Source organism: Aythya ferina, assembly GCF_964211825.1.
Source record: "Aythya ferina genome assembly, chromosome: 2".
Lineage (NCBI taxonomy): Eukaryota > Metazoa > Chordata > Aves > Anseriformes > Anatidae > Aythya > Aythya ferina.
The window spans coordinates 82290766-82311278 of NC_140297.1; the positions used below are offsets into that span (position 1 = coordinate 82290766).

At 51.2% G+C, this 20513-nt stretch overlaps 1 protein-coding gene and 1 long non-coding RNA gene across 2 annotated transcripts; one reads left to right on the plus strand and one right to left on the minus strand.

Annotated features, from left to right (window-relative positions):
* Window positions 1–347: 347 nt before the first annotated feature.
* On the minus strand, window positions 348–5869 carry FOXF2 (forkhead box F2). Its single transcript, XM_084508470.1, has 2 exons — window positions 4817–5869; window positions 348–1272 (listed from the first exon to the last, which is right to left on the minus strand). The coding sequence occupies exons 1-2, from the start codon at window positions 5832–5834 to the stop codon at window positions 1106–1108; spliced, it is 1185 nt and encodes a 394-aa protein (XP_084364596.1). The 5' UTR covers window positions 5835–5869; the 3' UTR covers window positions 348–1105.
* Window positions 5308–8345, plus strand: LOC311431177. Its single transcript, XR_014689297.1, has 2 exons — window positions 5308–5486; window positions 6435–8345. It is a non-coding gene; the product is annotated as an uncharacterized lncRNA (long non-coding RNA).
* The last annotated feature ends 12168 nt before the right edge of the window (window positions 8346–20513 follow it).

Sequence of the window (20513 nt, forward strand, 5' to 3'; positions counted from 1 at the left end):
CTGGCGAAGCCTCTCCGGGGTGCAGGGGGGCTGCGTGGCCGTGGGGAGGGGGGCACCTGCAAACAGCCCTGAACAGCAAGGAGCCCTCGGGGGGAGAAGCCGGAAACCTGGTCCCTGCTGCTTGTGTGTCCGCTGCCCCCGTTATCTTCAAGTCTGCCCAGAAGAACAGCCTGGGATCAGGCAGAGCAGCCCCCGACCCTCGGGCACAGGTCCCCCCCCTCTCCTTCTTCGCTCTCGTCCCCCAGAGCCTTCAGTATTTGGGGTTGCAGCTTTAACAAGGGGGGATGCAAAGGGAGAGGAAATGTATCAGAAAGGGGCCGAGGGGAAAGAAGTGCCTGCCCAGTGTGTTGTCGTTTATATACATTTTATTGGAAAAAAAAATTTGTACATCAAAATATTTTGGCAAACTGTAAAAAGTATACATAAGTGCAAATATATTCTCCTTTTAAAGCAATAGTGTGTGAGTATACACGAGATTTATTTAAAATATTTCTTTAAAAATACTGTGGTAGAAAAACAACTTTTGTAAAAATAAAAAACAAAACGTTGTCTTGCTGCAATACTGGAAAAAAATGAACTTTTCTTAAAGTCTATACACGAAAGGGCTAAACAATACTGTTTTAATAATATCGATCGGTCGGTGCTGGAGTCCATAAAAAGTGTCCTCGGTGGGGCTCGGGGAGAGAAAAAAAAAAAAAAAAAGGAAAACGGAGGGGGGTGTCCTCGCAGGTGCTGAGCTGGGAGACTGGCTTTTCCTATTCAAAGAGACTTTCTCGTACAAAAAATATTTCGGCTCGTTCACTTTCCCAAAGCTCGGCTCTTTAGGAGACGACGGAAAGGCGTTTTACCACCGGCGCGCTCAGGGACACTCAGTCTCACCTAGCGATGCGCGATTTTGGGGAGCGCTTCGGAGTTACACCGGCTGTACGTGTCGTGTCCTTCAAGGAGTGGAGGGGCCCGAAAACTGCTTCCTTAGGTAATTTTTGCTAAGTGACTCGTGTACTATCAATGCTATCAGAGTGCACATTATATTTCGTCTGCGTGGGTCCGTCTATACCTCGGCGCTGCTCGACGCCACCTGATTGTCTCTGTTGGGGCGCTGCCTTCACATCACGCAGGGCTTGATGTCCTGGCAGACGCTTTGATGGTGGTGGTGGTGGTAGTAAGAGCCGCTAGCCGAAGGGTGAAAGGAAGAAATGCCGTTAAAATTGAGGACAAAATCCTTCCTGTCGCACACCGGGGACGGGTGATGCTGGTAGCGAGGCAATCCCACTGCAAGAGAAGGAGAGAAGAAGAGCTGTTCAGAAACCAGGTAGCTCACCCGCACGGAGGAGAGGCTTTCCCCTGTCCCTGCTCTGTGATGGAGCTCTCCTTCCCGGAAAAGCCTGTTCCCTGTCCCACTTGTAGGGCGCACCACAAGCCGCAGAGCCACGGGCACACGCGTGAGCGCGCCCCGGGCGCATCCCTGCGTATGGCAACGCGGGCACAGCCGGGCATCTGCCCCCTGAGTGTCCCTCGGTCGTGCCCGGGGTCAGGTGAGACTGGGAGCAGAGGATGCCACTTGCGTGGTTTTCTGGGTGCGCTGGGGACATGGCAATCGGGTCCTGATCCTCGTTGACTTCCCCTCCCTCGTCCCCAAATCCCACTCCCGGGGGGGAGGTGGGGTGGAGTGTCGGGTGGGACGGGGGGGTTGCTTTTGACTGGGGGGCTGCAGGTTGAATTGCCACCACTCATTTTTGGTCATTCGTTTGTGTGCTGATGATGTGTATGATTTTTTTTTTTTTTTTTTGGGGGGGGCGGTGCGAGCTGCACCCCTGTACACGTGTGTGCTCTCGTGAGCCTCGGATACAGGGCAAGGACACCCCACGCCTCGTCAACAGCAGCGAGAGAAGTACATCCGCGGCCCCGACATGTAAATGACCTTTCAAATTCCGATTTTAATTTCCCACAGCCTAAGGAAACCCTTGGGGGGACGGAGCGCAAGAGGCCCCGTGGGAGATCGCCCTCCAGCCCGCGCCGCGAGGGGATCTTTAGCCTGGCAGGGATCCTACAGGACCAGTGGGGAGGGGGGAGATCGCCTGGGCAAGGCCTGCAGGACGGAGCCAGAAAGGGATTTGCTTTGCTTTGCTTTGCCGTGGGGATGTCAGGCTCGGCTGGTGGGACCCTGTCAAATCTGACCGAGGGTCAAAAAAAAAAAAAAAAAAAAAAAAAGGAATAAAGAAAGAAAGCAGCATGGAAAGAAAGAGAAGGGATGAAGGGAAAAAAGAGGGAGACGTGCACGGTTTTCCCCAGCGTCACGGAGCCGGCACCTTTCGCGATTTGTGCAGCGAGCCCCGGCGGCGGCGCGCACAGCCCGGCTCCTCCAGCACTGTCCCCTCCTTCACCCCGCAGAGCTCACTTTATAAAAGTGATTATTTCGCTGGATTTCCTCGGCTTTCTAATAACCCTGCTGGTATGCTCACCATAAACCAGGGCACTTTATTACAATCCTGATTCAATCATTTAGCAGGATTTAATAGTGTGCGAAAAAAATCCGTACCACCCCCACCTCCCCAGCTTCAAAATCCTTTTAGCAGAACCGAGCCTCCTGTTTCCAATTTTTTTCCTCTCTTATTCTTGGGTCTGATGCAAATTCAAGGTTTCAAGTCCTCCCCGTCGCTGTCACGAGCAGGAGGTTATTGACCGATCCGCAGCGATTGCCACCGAATTTGCTTTTGCATTTAATTAAAAGAAAGGGAAAAGCGGAATTCACTTGCTGCTGCTTTCGTGGGGAGAGGAGGGGATAGATTATTGCTGGAAATAATTACGAACGAAAGAGCTCGGATCGTTTTTCCCTATCTCCTTTAATTCTACTGAAACAATTGCACCACAGAGATTTTGCGGATCACACACGAACGAGGAGTGGTTCTGCGCAAATAATAATAATAATAATAATAATAATAATAATAATAATGTTTTTTATTATTATAATAAATGTTTTTTTTATTATTATTATTTTAATCTAATCGAGGAATGGGGACGGTTTGCTCCCAATGGGAATGGTTTGCTCCCAAAGTCCAGGGCCCGGATCCCTACTCCAGAGCAGAGGCTGTGCAAAATAGCCGGAGAAACTCCGCTTCGCAAAGCGGAGGCACTAAATCTGAGCTGCTGGAAGCGGACGCTCTTCGTCGGCATTAAAAAAGCGTCCCTCGGTCTGTCTGTACATCCGTCCTCCAACAGAAAAGAGCCGCACTCAAACCGCCCCAGCCTCGGAAACCGTGGTGGGAGGCTTCGGGGGAACCAGAACCCTTCCCCTCTCTCTATTTCCCTCTCTCTCTCTCTCTGCTTGTTGTTTCCAGAAGCTGCTCGTGAGCTGCCCCGCAATGAACGTTTCTCTTCCAGGAATCGCCTTTGGCACCTCGGGTGCCTGGCAGGAGGAGGGGGGCAGCCGCCACGCAGCCCCTCTCCCTCGCCACACGTGTCCCCGCGGGGCGGCCGGGCCACCGCCAGAAGTAAAACAAACAAAGAAAAATAAAAACAAAACAAAAGAAAAATCCGAAAGCAAAGCAAACAAACAAACAGATAAAAAAAAGATCCAAGCAACAACAGCGACAGCAACAAAGCCAAGCCGAAGTGGCTAGCGGTGAAGGGAGGCATTTCGGCGGGGCAAGCCCTGGAGAACCCCTCCCGGCCACCAAGCCCCGTGGAAGGAGCGGCTGCATCTCCGAAAAACGGATTGAAAGCGCAGCAGCAGAGCCCCGTGGGCACGGAGCAGCCCTGCGGAGGACGCGCAGCCCGGCGGGTAAGGCACAGCGACCCGCTCCTCTCCCCTGCAGCCACTGCAGGGCTGATTAGTGTTTTGTCACCTTTAATTTTTGATGATGATGATTGTTGTTATTTAAAAATAGAGGGAAGGCGGCTCGCTGCTGTGCCAGGCATCCCCTCCGCGCCCCCCGGCTGCCCGCTGCGGGGCTCCCCGCACGCCTGCCCCGCGGGGAGGCCGGGGCAGGGTGCGGGGCTCGGAGGGGGACCGGGGGGTGATTGACAGGAGCCCAAGGCGGGGGCAGGAGGGGACCCAGCGCTGAGGGTCGCCTGTATTTGTTACTTGTTGAAATTCCCATAAAATTGAACAAGACCCCGCTCTCATAGGGGTTAAGTCAGGCTAAAATCCTCTTCGGTGTGGTCCAGCCCAGACTGTCTTTGTTTGCTTAACCTCCGGGACCCACGTTTAAAAGGGCTATTTGGAAAATTTCCCCGTAAGAGCCCAACATCTTTTACCCATTTTTGTGCTAGGATTTTTTTTCTGAGCAGACATTGTCTGTAATCACCGGCCGGGCAGGGAGGGGGTGAGAAAGAGAGCAGAAGAAACCCTTTTTCCCTCCGCTTGCAGAAATGCACTGGATCTGCTTTAATCTCCTTCGCATTTCTCGAGATTAGCGGTTTTTTTTCTTTCGTGTTTTTTTTTTTTTTTTTTTTTTTTCCCTATTTTTTTTTTCCTTTTCCCCCGCAGCCCGCAGGGCTTTGGGGATAATATTTAACGCCTTTTCCGATGCCTCCCCCTACGAGTCCCCACGGACCGCGGTTTACCGAGGCGTCCCGGGGGGGGAGGGAACGAGCTAAAGCCGGGACGGAGTGATGCCCTACGCCCCCAGCCATCCCCCCCGATCCCGAAACAGACCGGCTCCGACCCCCTTGCCACCCTGTCCCTCTGGCAGACCGTGCCCCTCTTTCCCCCCTGCCCCACCGCGGCCGGGGGGTCCCCGCCGAAGCCCCCCGCTACCGGCGGAGACCCGCGGCGGGGGGGCCGGGTCCGGGGCCTCCCTGCAGCCCCCCGTACCTGAGAGGTCGTCGCGGGGGCTCTGGTGCAGGTAGCCCTGCTCCAGGGAGTAGGAGGGCACGCTGGAGTGGATGCCCGAGGAGGCGGCGTTGGCGGCGGGGAGGCCCTGCTGCTTGAGGTAGGGCGAGGCCCCCGAGGCTGTCCAGTGAGCCGAAGGGCTCGTGTAGGGCGAGTGGCACTCGATGGCGCTCGCCATGGCCGGCGAGGAGGGCACGGGGCTGCTGCTGCTGTCGGGGCCGTAGTCCCCGTTGGCAGTCACCGGGCAGCTGGCCATGTAGGTCGAGCCGGGGTTGGGCGACATGTGCGGGACGTGGTGGCCGCCGCTGAGTCCCTCGTAGCCGCTGGCCATGGCGTTGGGCATCATGTCGAGGTTGTAGCCGTTGGAGTGGCAGGCGAGGGAGGCGGGGGGCGCCTGGAAGTCGAAGCCCTGCGGGAGGATGGAGGCGCCGAAGCCCAGCCCGTTCATCATGCGGTACATGGGCTTGAGCGCCTGGCACTTCCTCCTGAAGCCGCGGGGCCGCCGTCGGAAGGAGCCCTCCTCGAACATGAACTCGCTGGCCGGGTCGATGGTCCAGTAGTGGCCCTTGCCCGGGCGGCCCAGCCCCTTGGGCAGCTTGATGAAGCACTCGTTGAGCGAGAGGTTGTGGCGCACCGAGTTCTTCCAGCCCTGGTAGGAGCCGCGGAAGAAAGGGAAGCGGGCCTGCAGGAACTGGTAGATCTCGCTGAGGGTCAGCCGCTTGGAGGGCGAGCTCTGGATGGCCATGACGATCAGGGCGATGTAGGAGTAGGGGGGCTTCTCCGGCCGCCGCAGCCCCGAGCTGGCCTTCTTGCTCTTGGAGGTCGCCGCCGCCGCCGAGGAGGAGGAGGAGGAGGAGGAGGTGGAGGTGGAGGAAGAGGAGGTGGAGGTCTCCAGGGCGGAGGAGGGCGGCCGGCTCATCTGGAGAGCTCCGGGAGCCGGGCTGCAGGAGCGGAGAGGGACGGGGGGCTCCAGCCGCTGCTGGCCGCTGGCGGTGGTCATCTGGCGGAGGGAGGGGAATGGGGCCGGCTGGGGTGAGGCGGGGAGGGAAGGGGGGGAGCCGGGCGGGGTGGGTACCGGGGCGGGGGGTGCCCCGCGGAGGAGGAGGAGGAGGGGGGAGGTTGGGGAGAGCAGGGGGGGGGGCTCCGGGAGCCGCTGTCCTGCGGGCACCTCCTCAGCGCGGCGGCGGCGCCCTGCGCATCCCTCCCGGCCGGCCCCTTGCGCCACGGCTCCTCTGCTTTCCGCCGGGGCGGGATGGACCGGCACGGCCCCGGCACGGCCCCGGCACGGCCCCGGCACGGCCCCGGCCCGGCCCCCGCCTTCCCTCCCCGCGCAGCCCGCCGAGGCTCCGCTCAGCGCCGCTCCGCTTCCTCCTCTGCCCCCCACCTGGGCACCGTCCCGCTGCCTAAACCGGCACCGGGAGGAAAAGCAGGAGCCCCCCCGCCCGCCCCCGGCCCCTTTCCGCACCCTCAGCCCTTCACAGGCACTTTTTTCCTGCCTTAGAGGCTCGGCCGCCTATCGGGTTCTTCAATCTCGCTCGCTTTTTTTTTTTTTTTTTTTTTTTAATATATTATTATTATGATTTTATTTCTTTCCCTGCAGACCCCCCTTGAATCCGGCTGAGAAATCAGCCGGGCGGCAGAGATAGAGGGGGAGCGAGCGGGAGCGAGAGACCACCCCCTTTCCAGCTGGCCTGTGGCCACTCTTCATCTGGGCAGGAGGCGCTGCTGCTGCTGCTGCTGCCTCCGCTCCTCAAGCCTACCAGACCTCCGTTTTTCCTTTTCCTTTTTCTTTTTTTTTCTTTAGGATGGGGGCAGCTTCTCGGTACCCCTTGACACCCCCACCCCTCCGCATATAAGATGAAATGAGGAGCAACCCAGGGGTCGTGTCGGAGCACCAAGGATGCGCCCTCCTTCCCTCCCTCTCTCCTTCCTCTCCTTGGAGATTTTCTCCCGGTGCAACCTCAAATGGGGGGGGGGGGGGGGGGGGTTACCCCCTGCTGGGAGCCGCAGTTTGCCGGAGGAAACGGGGCAAGGAGGAGAGGGGCCGTCGGAGGCACAGGGCTGCTCCCAGTTGCCTTGGGAGACTCCAGCATCAAGCTGGAGAAGGGATGAAGAAGGCGGCGGGGAGGGATGCTGCAGCAAAGGCACGGCGGTGGGAAGGACCTGGGCAGAGGGGGACGCCGTGCCTGCAGCCTTCTGTGTGTGTGTGTGTGTGTGTCCGTGTGTCCGTCTGTCTCCAGCGCAGCTCCGTGCTGGGAGCTCGCTGGTGGGTACGGGCAGGGAGGGGGTGGGGCTGGTCCCAGACAGTGACCTGCAGTTGAGTGGAAGCAGGCTTTTTCCATCAAACTCTGCCTGGATACCACACACAGAGCCCAAGTGTCAGTTTACTGCCCTGAGCCCGGCTCCTTTTCCCTAAGCTCCCCAGTAATTAGACAAAGAAAACCTAAATTAACTGAACAGGCGTCGACAGCTTCCTCCAGATCACCACTGCTACGTACATGGGAATGTGTCCGAAAAGGGCTTGATTGTACCTGAGAATCAGCTAAGAAAAACACTGCGAAGTCCGGCAAGGTTTTCTACACATTTTTAATAGGAAAAAAAAAAAAAAAAAAAAAAAAGACTTCTCTGTCAATAGATCGTGCTCACCTTTCCTGAGACATCGGTTTAAATTGTTCCCGGTGTAAATTAAGACCCAAACCCCCCACAAAAAACACATATCTTTTCTTTTTCTCGGCGGGGCGGGGAGGAGGCCGACGTGCGATTCCCGATCTCGTTGCAACGACCGATAGGGAATATTTTAAGAAAATCCGTGCTTTTGTGCGTAAACATCCTTCCCTGCTGTAGGTCGGCGGGCGAGCGTCCTTTGTCGCCTTCCGCGGCGGGCCGTCCGGCTGCAAATCACGGCTGTCCCACTCGCGGGTGACATCCCCGGGCCACGCGTGGGTGACATCCCCGGGCCACTGCGGCCAGCAGCGGGAGGCTGAAGCCGGTGCCGGGGGGAAGAGGGCTGAAGATGGCTCTGACCTGGCCACCTCTCACTCAGCTCGCCTTGCTCCGTGCTATACCGGCGGGGTGGCAAGGGACATTTAATTCCCAGGCAGATGTCACGGTTTAGGGGGATGTCGGTGTTTTGCCACGGGGCAAACCCGCTCGGACAATGTACCAAAACCCGAGGGAAGAGAGCCGATGTCTGCGGTCATCTCCAAGCAGCCCTGATGAGGGAATCGGGGCTCACAAGCTGGGTCATCTCCCTCCTACCTGCTAGAAACGTCCTCTTCTCCGCAGGCGATTGTTTTAAACATAGCATTAAGAAGTCTCCAAGACATGGTACTGAGGCTTTAAAAGATGGTTTGAAGTGCCTCTGATTAAACAGAAGTGCATTTGCTGTTTGGTGGAGATGTTTATTTTGGTTGGTGTATCCATTTCTGAGCTGATCCCAGCTTTGGAGCACAACTGGTTTGTTTTACCAGAGTATACGGAAATTAAACTTTTTGGCAGATTTGGTTACTCAGATGTTGTTCTATAATCATCGTTTTTATTCTAGGAAATCTCTTCATTATTGCGGTTTCAGTTTCATGTTCATAACACTGTCCCCTCTGCATCGTGGGCTAAATGAAAAAACGTAGACTAAACCAGTTAAGAAAATGGGAGACAAATATGAAAGATAAATGTTTACGGTTATCTTGGAGTCCTTGCTTTTTTTTTTTTTTTCTGCCCCCCCCCCCCCCCCCCTCCAATTTTATTTTTTTTAACTGTGTGCTTGAGGCTCTTTCCCTTGCTCTGAGGTCCTGCAGATGAGAAGCGTTTTTCCAATTAAACCCGAGACTGAAACTTAAACAAATCCCCGCAGTATTGTAAAAGTGCCTTTCCTTAAGCCCCGGAGGATTTTCCTCCGACTGTCAGTTTCAGGGTGCCTGGGCTCAGCTCTCGATCCACGGCGGCTGACGGCGATGCGCTGCCGCATGGGGGACATGCGGGCATTTTTTCCCGAGCGGGAGGAGCCCACCGGCCGCAGCCGAGCTCCGGGAACCGGGAACCGGTCCCGGAGGCACCGGGAGCCCTCCCGGGACGGGACCAGCCCCGAGGCGGCGGGAGGACGCCGGGCGGAGGGGACAGAAAGGCCGGGATGGGAAGGGGCTGGCAGCGGTTCTGCCCCGTCCTTTGTGCTGCTCCCGGGACCTCTTGACTTCTCGGGACCTCTGGCAGTAGCCGTGCGATCCCAGTGTTTGTTTGGAGAGTTTTTTTTCCCCTTGTTTTTCTCCACCCCCCTCCCCTTCTTTGCGTACGCAAAGAGGAGCAGGCGTGACTCTTTTTATAGATGGCTCCCCGCAGGCTGCCGTCGGGACCCTTTTTCCCAGCTCCCGCGGAAGAGCTGGGGGTCTCTCTCCTTTCCGGAGGCTGAAGGAAAAGGGAGAGGGTCTCGGCATCCCATGGTTGGGGTTGAAGCATCCCAGGTCGGGAGAGCACCTCCCGTCCCCAGGGCAGGCGAGGAGCAAAGAGCGGGGGCCTACCTCTCCTTGCGAGACAAAATAATAATAAAATAAAAGAAATATAAAAGAGCAAATTAACCACAAAACCAGCCTAGCCCTAATTGCATCAGCCCAAGTGCTCAGTGCCCAGAGCGGGCACCGCTCTCATAGCATTTTGCAGGGGTTACCTGGGGGATCAACACCTAGCTTTGGCTGGCTTCCCATTAAGATACCTTAGGATTTTTTTTTTTTAGCAGTGCCTGGGTGTGAGGGGAGCTAAGGCCAAGTCGGGACACCTCCGTGAAAGTAGTGGTCGTGAATTAGTAGGGCACTTTTCTCTTTCCTTCCCGGAGGAAAGAGAAAGACTAGGCGAGAAATAAAGTTTGGGCGAGAAGCCAGGCGAAGAGCAGCATCTATTCGCCTTTGGGGAAGGGTTTTTTAGGGGGAAAGCCACCTTAGCAGGTGGGAGAAGAGGTCTTCCTCAGTGCACGGGAGCCCTGCAACCCCCCCGGGCAGCCGCCCCTCGGGCTGCAGGCGCCCCTCGTTGCTTTCCCCGAGGTCCCAGCCTTGCTGGAGACATCCAAGAGGCCCCCCAGGCTCCGCTCCGAGGGATAGAGGAGGCAGGTAACGAGGGTGTTGCAAGGGAGAGCTCCGCTCCACCGTCCCGCAAGAACAGCGTCGGGTTTGCAAGTGTCACCCCCGAGTACTTCCACCAAGTGTTTGTGTGGGTAGGCTTGGCTTTTCCTATGCCAGATGAGAACGGTAAAGATTTTATCCCCTCCCAGCTCTGCACAGCTCCCACTGAACTTCCCGGAGCATCAAAATAAACCCCCTACAGTGGTCAGGATATAGGTCACCTCTTTAAAAGGAAACACAACCCTTCCAAAAATATAAAACATCTTTGACGTGGAAAAAGAAAAAAAAAAAAAAAAAAAAGGCAAAACAAAACTCTTTTGTCTCCGAGCATCCTCTGCGGGTGTAAATAAAACGTGACGGGCGCGGGGTAAAATAAGAAGCGGAAAGTTTGGAGACTTGCGCAGGTATCTGCGTTCCTGCAGGCTGTAGGGAAAGCTGTAGGATCCCGCTCCACGTACCCCACTGACAGCCGCGAGTAAGGGCAAAACAGGGTTTGGCCCGAGATCTGAACGCGCGGTACCTTTTTTTTTTTTTTTTTTTTGCCTGGCTTCTCACCCGCCCGGGTTTACATTCCGATCAAATGAGATTTCTGACTTTACACATTGTCAATAATTTTCATGCGTGCTCCGACCTTAATTACTTTCCATACCATTTGGAGCAAACTGTTTGGCCGCGGCGGGCGAGCCAGCGGTGCCCCCAGCCTCCTGCATCCCTCCCTACATCCTTCTTCCTGCTCTGTCGCGGACCCCAGACCCAAAAACGTCCCCATCCCGTCCCCACGTCCCCATCCTGCAGAAACCCGGGGGAGCCGCCGTGCCGTGCCGTGCCAGGGCGGGGGGGCTGGCTGGGAAAAAGGATCCAGCATCGGAGGGTGCTCGCCTATGAATTTCGGGGAAGGCCCTAATCAGGAGCAGGTTTCCCTGCTCGCTGCCGCTCCCCGCCTTCCCTCCACCCCAGCCCCCCTCTTTCGTGAGAGGTTTTCATTAATTTCTAAGTAAAGCCCGTAAAACATAACGACCCACTCAAAGGTAGGGCCGGGTTACCGAGTGCCGGATTATGACATGATTTACGAACAGAGGTTGGAAAAAAGTAATAATCCGAGCTCGCACCTAAGGACCGAGCCTGCCAAGCGCGGGCACGGACTCTGCGGCCACCTCCTCACTCATTAGGGCCACTTCGAGGTGGCGGGGGCAGAAAACCCTAAAGCCCCTTTTACATCCTTTTTTTTTTTTTTTTTTTTTTTTTTTTTTTTTTTTTTTTTTCTGTATGCTTTTATGGGCTCGATGTGTCCCCTTCTCCCCCCCCCGCACACACCTCTTTACACCGGTGTCTCCAAAGCCTTGGGTCTGCTAGGGTCCCCCACCGGATCAAAGGGGAAGGGGGGTGGGGGTGATGGTGCCTCCGGGGACCCCCCCGCACAGAGTCCCAGCGCCCTTTTTCTCCCTCTCTCCTCCATCCGGGAGGCTTTTATTGATGAGCTGCCTCCGAGCCCCCGCACGAAATGTCCCTGAAGGGTTTAGACAATTCATCAGCCATCACTTTCGGTATCTGCTTCCTCCCTTTCAAATACAATCCTCGCACACCACGCTAGGAGGGGAGGGGAGCATACTTGGGACCAGAACAGCTACATAATCAACGTCAAAATGATACCACTGACCTCTCGGAAACACGGAGTCCGGGCCAAAAAACCCTCCGAATGATTAACTTTTTTTTTTTTTTAATTATTAATATTATTTTTTTTTTAAACTTCCACTGACAGAGTTTATACACACCGTTATTGCTTGCTTTCCCAAACTCATTAGGACATTGCGGAACAGCAGATCCATCTCTTCCTCTACAGCAGAGAGGGAGGGGAACACCAAAAAAAAATAATAAAAGGACCCAAATCCATACCCAAATCCATCCATATATATAAATCTGTATGTAGAGGGAGAGGTTTCTTAACGAAGCCCCTCGCAGGCTGCCCCCTCGCTGGGGGTGGCTCTGGGAGCCGCAGTGCCTCCGGGCGGCTGGGGGGGACCGGGGCCGCCGGGACCCCCTCCCCGCGGCGGGGAGCCCCCCGTGCCGCCGGCCCGGCCTCTCCGCTGGGTGGCGCTGGGCTCCTGGAAATGGGGGCCCCGGCACGGCCCCACCTGCCGGGACAGCACGGCCCCGGCACCCCCGCAGCGACCCCTCCCCGGGCTCTCGGCTTCGCCCCCGGCGCGCACCTTGCTGCCACGGGCCGGGAGCCGCTCGCTTGTAAACCCTCGCGGGTTGGTTTTACGCTCTTGGAAAGGAAGAAGGACCCCCCCTTCTCCGACCTCGATGATTTTCAAGGTCCCCTTGTTTGTCTCTCGGGTCATCCCTGCTGATAAGGTCAGCCATGCCCGCTTTTTGCCACGGAAATTAGTCCCCCGGCAGTCAGGGGCCAGGCAGGGACTGAGCATCCCTAAGCAAAAACTCTCGCCTGGGATTTGTCCCAGGGCTGGGTAACCGCGATGCCTTTGGAACACGAGGTTGACACCACACTTAGGTTATGAGTTCGTATTTATTAAATACTTGGAGGAGAGCTTTTATTGTTTGGAAGTGGAGAGGAAGGCTGAGAGTTGTTCCAGGATCCAGGCCGCGTGGCCCTAAATAACCCCGCTGTTCTCGGGCTGGGGGCTGGAGAGCAGCGCCTGGATTTATCCTTCTCCCAAGGAGAACCGTCTGGGGGCCAAAAATACAGTGCGGATATCCCCTTAGGAGGTGGTCTGACCCACGGAGCCCCCGGTGCCGGCAGCCTCGGAGCCCCCCGGAGCCTCCCCAGTGCAGCCTCTTGAAGGGCACCGGAGAAGATCCAAAGAAGTGTCCGGCACGGGGACGAAAGCGTTTTGCTCCTCCTCTCCCACAGAAACAGCCCGCCGATACGGCTGTGTTACAGATGCAAAGCACAGAATCTCTCCGAGCACTAGATAAGGTTATATCCTTTTCACTTCCTTATTTTCAATTGCCAGAAAAATAAAAATTCAAACAGCAGAATAAAATGGTTTAGAGAAAGAGCTTTCCCTTTCCCTTTCCCTTTCCCTTTCCCTTTCCCTTTCCCTTTCCCTTTCCCTTTCCCTTTCCCTTTCCCTTTCCCTTTCCCTTTCCCTTTCCCTTTCCCTTTCCCTTTCCCTTTCCCTTTCCCTTCCCCTTCCCCTTCCCCTTCCCCTTCCCCTTCCCCTTCCCCTTCCCCTTCCCCTTCCCCTTCCCCTTCCCCTTCCCCTTCCCCTTCCCCTTCCCCTTCCCCTTCCCCTTCCCCTTCCCCTTCCCCTTCCCCTTCCCCTTCCCCTTCCCCTTCCCCTTCCCCTTCCTCTTTCCCTTTCCTTCTCCTTTCCCCTTTTCTTTTCCTTTCCATTTGCTTTTTTCCCTTTGCCTTTTCACTTTTGCCTTTTCTTCTTTCTTCCTTTAATTCTTTTCTCTTCTCTCCTTATTCTCCATTCTCCTTTCCTTCTCCTTTCTCCTTTCAAGCAAATCCTTGTGCTTCCCCTTGTTCTCCCATGTCCTTCTCCATGCAAAAATATTATCATCTTCTTCCCACCCAGAGAACACTATCCTGCCTTTGCTATTGCACATGAAGAAGTTTGCCTTTCCTTGAGCCAGTGCATGCAGTAGCAGGACAAGACGGCACCCTGCTAGCTCACAGTTTAGCAGGTGGGCTGCATTGAGCACTTTTTCTCAGACCTGTCCGTGCCCCACCTTGCAGCAATGCTGGTTAAAGGGGGAGTGATCTGGGTAAGTAGGCACCATGGTGGCACTGCCTGTGGGCTGGGATTTTTGGCTTCTAGGTAAGAAAGGGATCCAGAAAGAAGGAGTGGAGCCCTGCAAGGGCAAGGTACAGTTGCTGAAGTGGGGAGTGATGATATTGTGAGAGAGAGAATGCCTAGTGTGTGGAACTGGGATAGTTGTGGGTTCCTCTCTGCAGGTTTCTCCCCTTATTACTGTTTGAGGGTTGCTGGTGGAGACTGCAGAGGATGAAGATGGACCCTCACAGAAGCAAAGCAGGGTCTGTGTCAGAAGGGAGCTGCTGTGGATTCAGACAGGTGTCAAGGAGGACATCCTTAGGTGTGCTGGTTGAGGAATACATCAGGCTGAGTGGCCAGCAGACCCCAGGGTGGGGGGTATGGCTCTCATGGGCAGTCCTGGCCCCATTGACAGCTGTCACCCCAGACATGGCTCTGAAATCCAGTAATATGCATGAAAGATGCTGAGTCAGCACATTAATGTTACGGGAGCTTACAGCTCTTTGGATCTTGTCACAGCACTTCCAAAGCTGTGTCTAAGGACCAAGACAAACGCTCTGTAATCTCTGCATAGAAGGATGCCTTTCCTGCTAGGTGTACGTCCAGCCACGGAACAGTGAGGCTGGAATGTGCAGCAGGGATCTGCAGATGCTCTTGCAGTACAAGAAATAACCAGTGAGGGATATAGTGCAGAGCCTGCGAGCCAGCCACCTCTGTCCTGCTGCCCCTTTCCCAGAGGATCTGCATGGGAACTGTGCTGTGTACTTTCACGGGGTGGAGGTGATGTCTGGTAAGACATTAGCTAAAGGGTCAGAGTCCCATCTAATGGGTGGGACAATGTGGTATCCGCCTAATGGAAAATCATGCATCTGATTACCTCCAATGATCAGATGCTGTGGCTTGGAGGCTCTAAAGACACCTAAGAGAGAGCAGAAAAAGAAATGAAACAACAGCCATGGAGTGGGTAAGAGGCAGGGGCTTCCCATGGGGCAAGCAGCAGATCCCCTGTGCCACGTGGTGCATAGGATATCATGTCCTGCATGTAGTCACACAAATCCTACTGTTACTTTCATTAGGCTTTTTTCTCTCCTCCTCTTCCTGTTCTCTTAAGAAAAAGCAAAAAAAAATAATAAAAAAAAAATCACGTGGGCCTTAACGGAGAAGGAGCTTATCATTTTAAGAGAAAATGTCATGTCTTTTTGCCTCCAAATTGAGTCTGACTACAAACTTACCCTGAGAAACGCTAGACCCAGGAGGACATGCCCTTTTCTCCAGGATAGAAGAATGCTAGTGGAGCAACTGATTGGAAGATTAAGCTGCTGCCAAAGTTGTCCTGCCAATAACTAATTTATTCTCCAATGGGTAAGTTATTCCAACTCCTGAAATCTGCAGCATGAATCCAAGGGGAAATCTGGCTCAAAGGAAGTAGCATGTTCAGCCTCTGAGCTCCACATAAAAAATATGAATCTGATGCTGGGGGTGGAGGCCTTTAGAAGTCTGAGCCCTTGTAGTTCTCTGGACCATTCATCTCTGTGAGACATCTGAGTGTAAAACTGACCAGCAGTGATATCCAGATTATTTGTACGTCTGGATTATGTCCCAGTGGCTATCTTTCTTTTCAACCTGTCTCCAGTTTTATCCCAAAGTTATTTCTTCTCTGAGATTGGACCTAGCCTGGTGAAGTGGTGTGTTTTGAGCCAAAATTTAGGAAAAGCAGGGTTATTTCCAGCTACTTTGATTCTAAATCAGAAATAATAGGCTTTTTTAATACATATAGGTACAGATATATATGTTTATGCACTTATACATCCTTTATTTATGTCTCTTTACATATTGACACATGTAACAAACACACACATGTATGCAACACATATGTAAAATATTTCTATAAACTAGTGCCACATACAATGATTTTTCTTGCCCTGGTGTTTCTTCACCTGAGGCTTCTTTGGGTCTAGCAGAGTCTATACACATTGTATTTCCATCAGTGGCAGTCAAGCTGCATTTTCAGTATCCTGAGGGCCACAGGGTGACAAACACAGATGAAATCTCTGCCAACCCATTTTGAAAGTGGTAGTTAGGCCTGAGCTAGGTCTAATATAACTACACTTGTATTGGCAGAATGGATGCATTGGTGATTTCTGTTACAGGTAGAAAGGATGTGGCGGTGTAAGGAGCACTCATGTAAAGCCTATGGTTTACAGGGTCAGAGGCGTGTGAGAGGAACTTAACTATGTTTTGTGGTCACATTACCTATGCATACTGCTGCCTTTTGGAATTTCTAATGTGTATTGTGATGGGCACAGGGAAATTTCCAGTTTTGGAGGATTTCTGCCAACTTGATATTTATTATTTGCTGCTGTCTGAGTGGATCGCTATGCACACTATACTGCTGGTGAGTTACTTACGGTCCAGTTAGATCTGGTGAGGAAGCACACACAGAAGAGGAAGGAAGGAGGAGAACATGAAAGACTGAGCTGAGTAAGCTCACCAAAGTGGCTGTAGAGAGAGTAAGGAAAGGTGTAAGAACTTATGTGACAAAAGAAGCCCATGTTAAACCTAAATCTCAGTTCTAAATCCAGAGCAATTTTGCTGGGCAGGATAATAGGATTATTTCTTATCCTGTTGGCCTTGATTTTCCACTCACTTCTGCTGCTATAAACAAGGAGTAATTCAGCTAAGTTAATGAAATTATGTCAGTGTAAGTCTGGTGTACAGAGCTTATTGAAGGCAATGGAACTTTTAGTGTGAACATGAGTAAAAGCAGGAAAAAGGCTTAAAGCTATCCCCCATTTTGCACATTATTTATATAGCAGAATTAATCAGTAGTAATATCTCAGTGCTATTGGAACAATGCAGACGCATTGAAAAAAGTGGAAGTGGTGCAGTTATTTTTGGTCTTGTGCCATTGGGCGCAGTCCATTTCTGCGGCCGTGAGCTGGTTCCCCATGAAACCACAATGAGAGTGTGTTCGATTGGCCTTGCTGTCAGGAGCTGGGGTGGAGTTTGAAGTAGCTGACAAGTGCATTAGAAAAAATAAATAAAACTGGAATGCTTGGGAAGTTAACTCAGTCGGAGCTAGAAAATCATTCGGGCTGCTGTAAGAAGGAATATTTGAGAAAATGATTCAGTAGGAAAATGCTTGGATTGGCTAGGAATCCCCAACGCTGAGCACATTTTCCTACATTTTTGTAATTATATTATTTCCAGCTACTGTGGGACAAATGACAAACAACACCTGGCCACAAAACCTTTCCAGAGTGATGGAAAAATCACTATAGCAGCAATTAAAATGCTTACAGCTGAAGAATAAAACAGCATGCAGCAATTGAGGGAAACAGAGCACACCGCACTGAACAGATTTTTCCCCAATTTTAAACATAAAATGTCAGTCTCAGTGGTATGGACTGGAGTAACTACTTTCTTAGGGAGTTCCTGTAGACCTATCCTGACCCAGCAAAGTCAGCAGCATTTTTGTCTCAATTGTTGGCTGGACCTGGATAAAGCATCAAGTCTCTGCAATTCTTCCGATAAAAAAAAAAAAGAAAAAAAAGAAAAAAAAAACAACAACAAAACAATAGAAAAAATTACATTTCAATAAATATTTCACCATTTTTGACAAAACATCTTTAGATTTAAACAGCTGGAAATATATTTGTTTGTTTTCACTTTTAGTTCTTCACCCCCTGCCTTTTTCTTGATCTTGGGCTAAATGGGAAATGATAATAGGGCAGTGAAAATTGTTTCCAGTTTGTCTTCTGAACACCTTATGCACATGTTTTATTTATAGGTTTACCCAGATAACTCTTGAATAAAACTAAAGACACTACACTTGTCCCTGTGCACATATATAACTCAAGACCCAACACATATGAAGAAACATGGGTGGATATTTACTACTTAAGCCATATGATTTTTTCTTGGTTTACACGGAACCGTTTAAAAGATCTGTTCAATAGCTGAGGTGTATACACCAGTAGAATGATTACCTTTAAACTTTTGAAACCATATTTCAGCAACAATTTCCTTGTCTACAACTTTACAAGGCTGTAAATAGCCCCTGTGTGCATAATGAATTCTGACATCATAGGCCAGGGCTCTTACACACAGCAGGTTTTCCAGAACTTTTATTAGCAAGTTACACCTTGAGGCGAAACTAAACCCCCCAACTTTCTATTATAAATGTTACAATAAAATGTTCCTTTGAGTTTTCCTAGCACTCAGAGTTCCTCCTTTCTTCCCGTTCCAAGTCATTCTTTCTGTAGAGTATACGAATTTGATACAGTCAGATTACACGGAAAGTGTGTTTTGTTGCAGACATATTGGATATTAGGTATTGTTACAAGGCATTTTTTATGGCTAGGCTTGCAGGACCAACATAACAAGGTGATAAAGAACAAGGTTTCTTGCTCTTGCAACACTGTACCGGTGACTCTTGCCATTCCTACGTGTTGATTTTATTTATCCAAGAGTAATGAAACTCCAGGATGTTATCATTGAGGACTGGGAGGACAAAGAGTCAAAAAGACCTTTCTAAAGATACAGGCAGAGATAGACTTGCAATGAAACTGTTCCTCTCTGTGTTTCTTTTTGCCTACTGTTGCTGCCAGCCCACCTCACAGTGCTGCTCCAGGTTCTTACATAAAACAGTACAAAAATGATGCAGCTGCAATGGTCTTTCTCCGCTGCATTCCTGCAGTGTGGTATACAGCAAGCCCAGCCTTTGAGAAATACACAAATATTGAGCTGGATAAAACAATGTGTTTACATGTGGTTGGCTTCCAATCACTAGTGTGGTTCCTGGCAGACAGAAGTGAGAGCAAAAGGAGAAAACAAAAGGATGTTGTCAAGCCCTCTGCGTTGCCAGTGGGCAAGTCACTTCAGTACAGATTTCCAGACTGTAGACTAGCTAAGGTGATGGGGATGCTTGTATTAGTCAAGAAATGCATATGTTAGTTTCTAATCAAAGACTTGATGTGTTTTCTGAAGTAGACTAGGTGAAAAAGGAAAAGGTTGGCACATGCTTGCCATGTAACCTCTCCTCAACTCCACAACTCGCAACAAAGGACACTTTACTGTCTACTAGAATAAGAAACCTAGGCAGGGTGAACAATGTTCTTCCTTTTCTTTGCCTGATAAGGTATTTACACAGACAGCTGCTTACTAAATGTACAATATAAGATATTGTCAAGAAGCCTTGTAGAAAAACTTTTCTTCTGTTTTTAACATTTTTTCCTTCCTTTCCAGTCTGTATATACTTCTATGTTTCTGAGTCTCCCTTGTCTGAATTTCCGTATCCCGTGCTGAGAGTGTGTATTTTAAGGTAAAAGGGCTTGATTTGCACACTCCCTTTGTGCCTTTGGGATAAAAAGCTGTGGACAATGTGGAACCACTTTCTTTTTGGACTCCATCTCACCCGAGTCTGTGGAAAAGCAGAACTTTTGGACGAGAGGATTGAGACAAGCGTATGCAGCCCCAAGTCTCAGCGCTAGTGACTGGGCGCCAATGGAGCAGCCAAATTCACTGTGAATCTGTCAGGAAATGGTTTTTCTAGCAAGCTGATACTCTTCTCCTTTTACAGACTCATCAAATGAACATCAAAAATGATGAGAGAGTTTTGTTTGGCCCATTTCCTACGGCAACAAAGCATCTTCCCAGCGTTGCCCCTCCGCCTCCCCGGCATACTGTAAGTTTCATTGTTGTTGAATAGGTTATCTAGAGGTCACTAGGCTAACAGGTTACTTGAATTTCCTAAAATTGTGCCTGTCCTTAAACGTAGCAAATCAGATTGTTTACATACCACTCCATGAACCTGGACTGCACACTAAAAACTGCACACAATGCTGCTATTTCTGCTTCTCCTCTCCCTTCCCCCTTGATGTAGGTATTGCAGCTTTCTGTGGGGGCTCATTAAGGTTCATAAAACACAGTAAAGAAGCTGGCTGGAGACACTCGTAATTCTACAGGTTCCCCAGGTCCACCATGTGGGACATTCAATAAAAGTGCAGAGTTAGAAAGAGATGTCCTCAATAAAAGACTTAATTGAAAGCAGCCCTGATGGTCAAAATGGTATCGAGAGGAAGGAACTACAGTGACACTCAGGTTTGACTTTGTTTCCTCTGACACTGATTTCCTGAATGGCTTTGAGCAAGGCACTTAATTTCTTCAGGGCTCCATTTCCTACCCATAAAATAGGTTTAATAAGATTGCTTGTCATTTATTTTCCATCTTACCTATTTGGACTATGAGTGCCCTGCACAGAGCCTGTCCTTAACTAGCTGTCACTATTCATTTGGTTGGTTGTTTAAGGTGCCACCTTTACACCGTCAGAAACCAAGCAATATTTCTGTCCTCTTCTGCTACCCTGTGGCTTTATTATCAAGTGCAGGGAGTGCAGGAGCAGGTGGTATTACCACTCTTCTTCCTAGACCTGCAAAAGAGCCCCTGTCAGAGCTCACTTATGAGGCTCAATGAAGAACTCCTTTACCCCTCTCATCCCCCGTGTATTCTCAGTGAAAGAAAATCACTGGTTTCACAGTTTTTTCCCTTCCATAGTTTCTCAATAAAAATATACCCTTGAAAGATTGGCCCGATTCATATTCTAATCTGGGAACTTTCCACTAATGTCAATGGCTTTGGAATGAGTACTAGAAACAAGAAAGAACCTACTCCCCAAAATAATTTTTAACTTCTAAAATTGTAATAACCATAAAAAAGCCATAGTTGCAGGGAGTGACATTTCTATGGCTTTGTGCTCTTCTTAAATTCAATATTCAAACTCAATCTTAACTTTGGCTCCTCTTTCATCTTGAAAGTACAGCATAGCCTGAG

Coding starts and splice junctions, on each gene's coding strand:
- FOXF2 (XM_084508470.1), bottom strand. CDS start 5,834: ATGACCACCGCCAGCGGCCAGCAGCGGCTGGAGCCCCCCGTCCCTCTC. Junction 1,273..4,816: donor CCCCCGCGACGACCTCTCAG/GTACGGGGGGCT, acceptor CTTCTCTTGCAG/TGGGATTGCCTCGCTACCAG.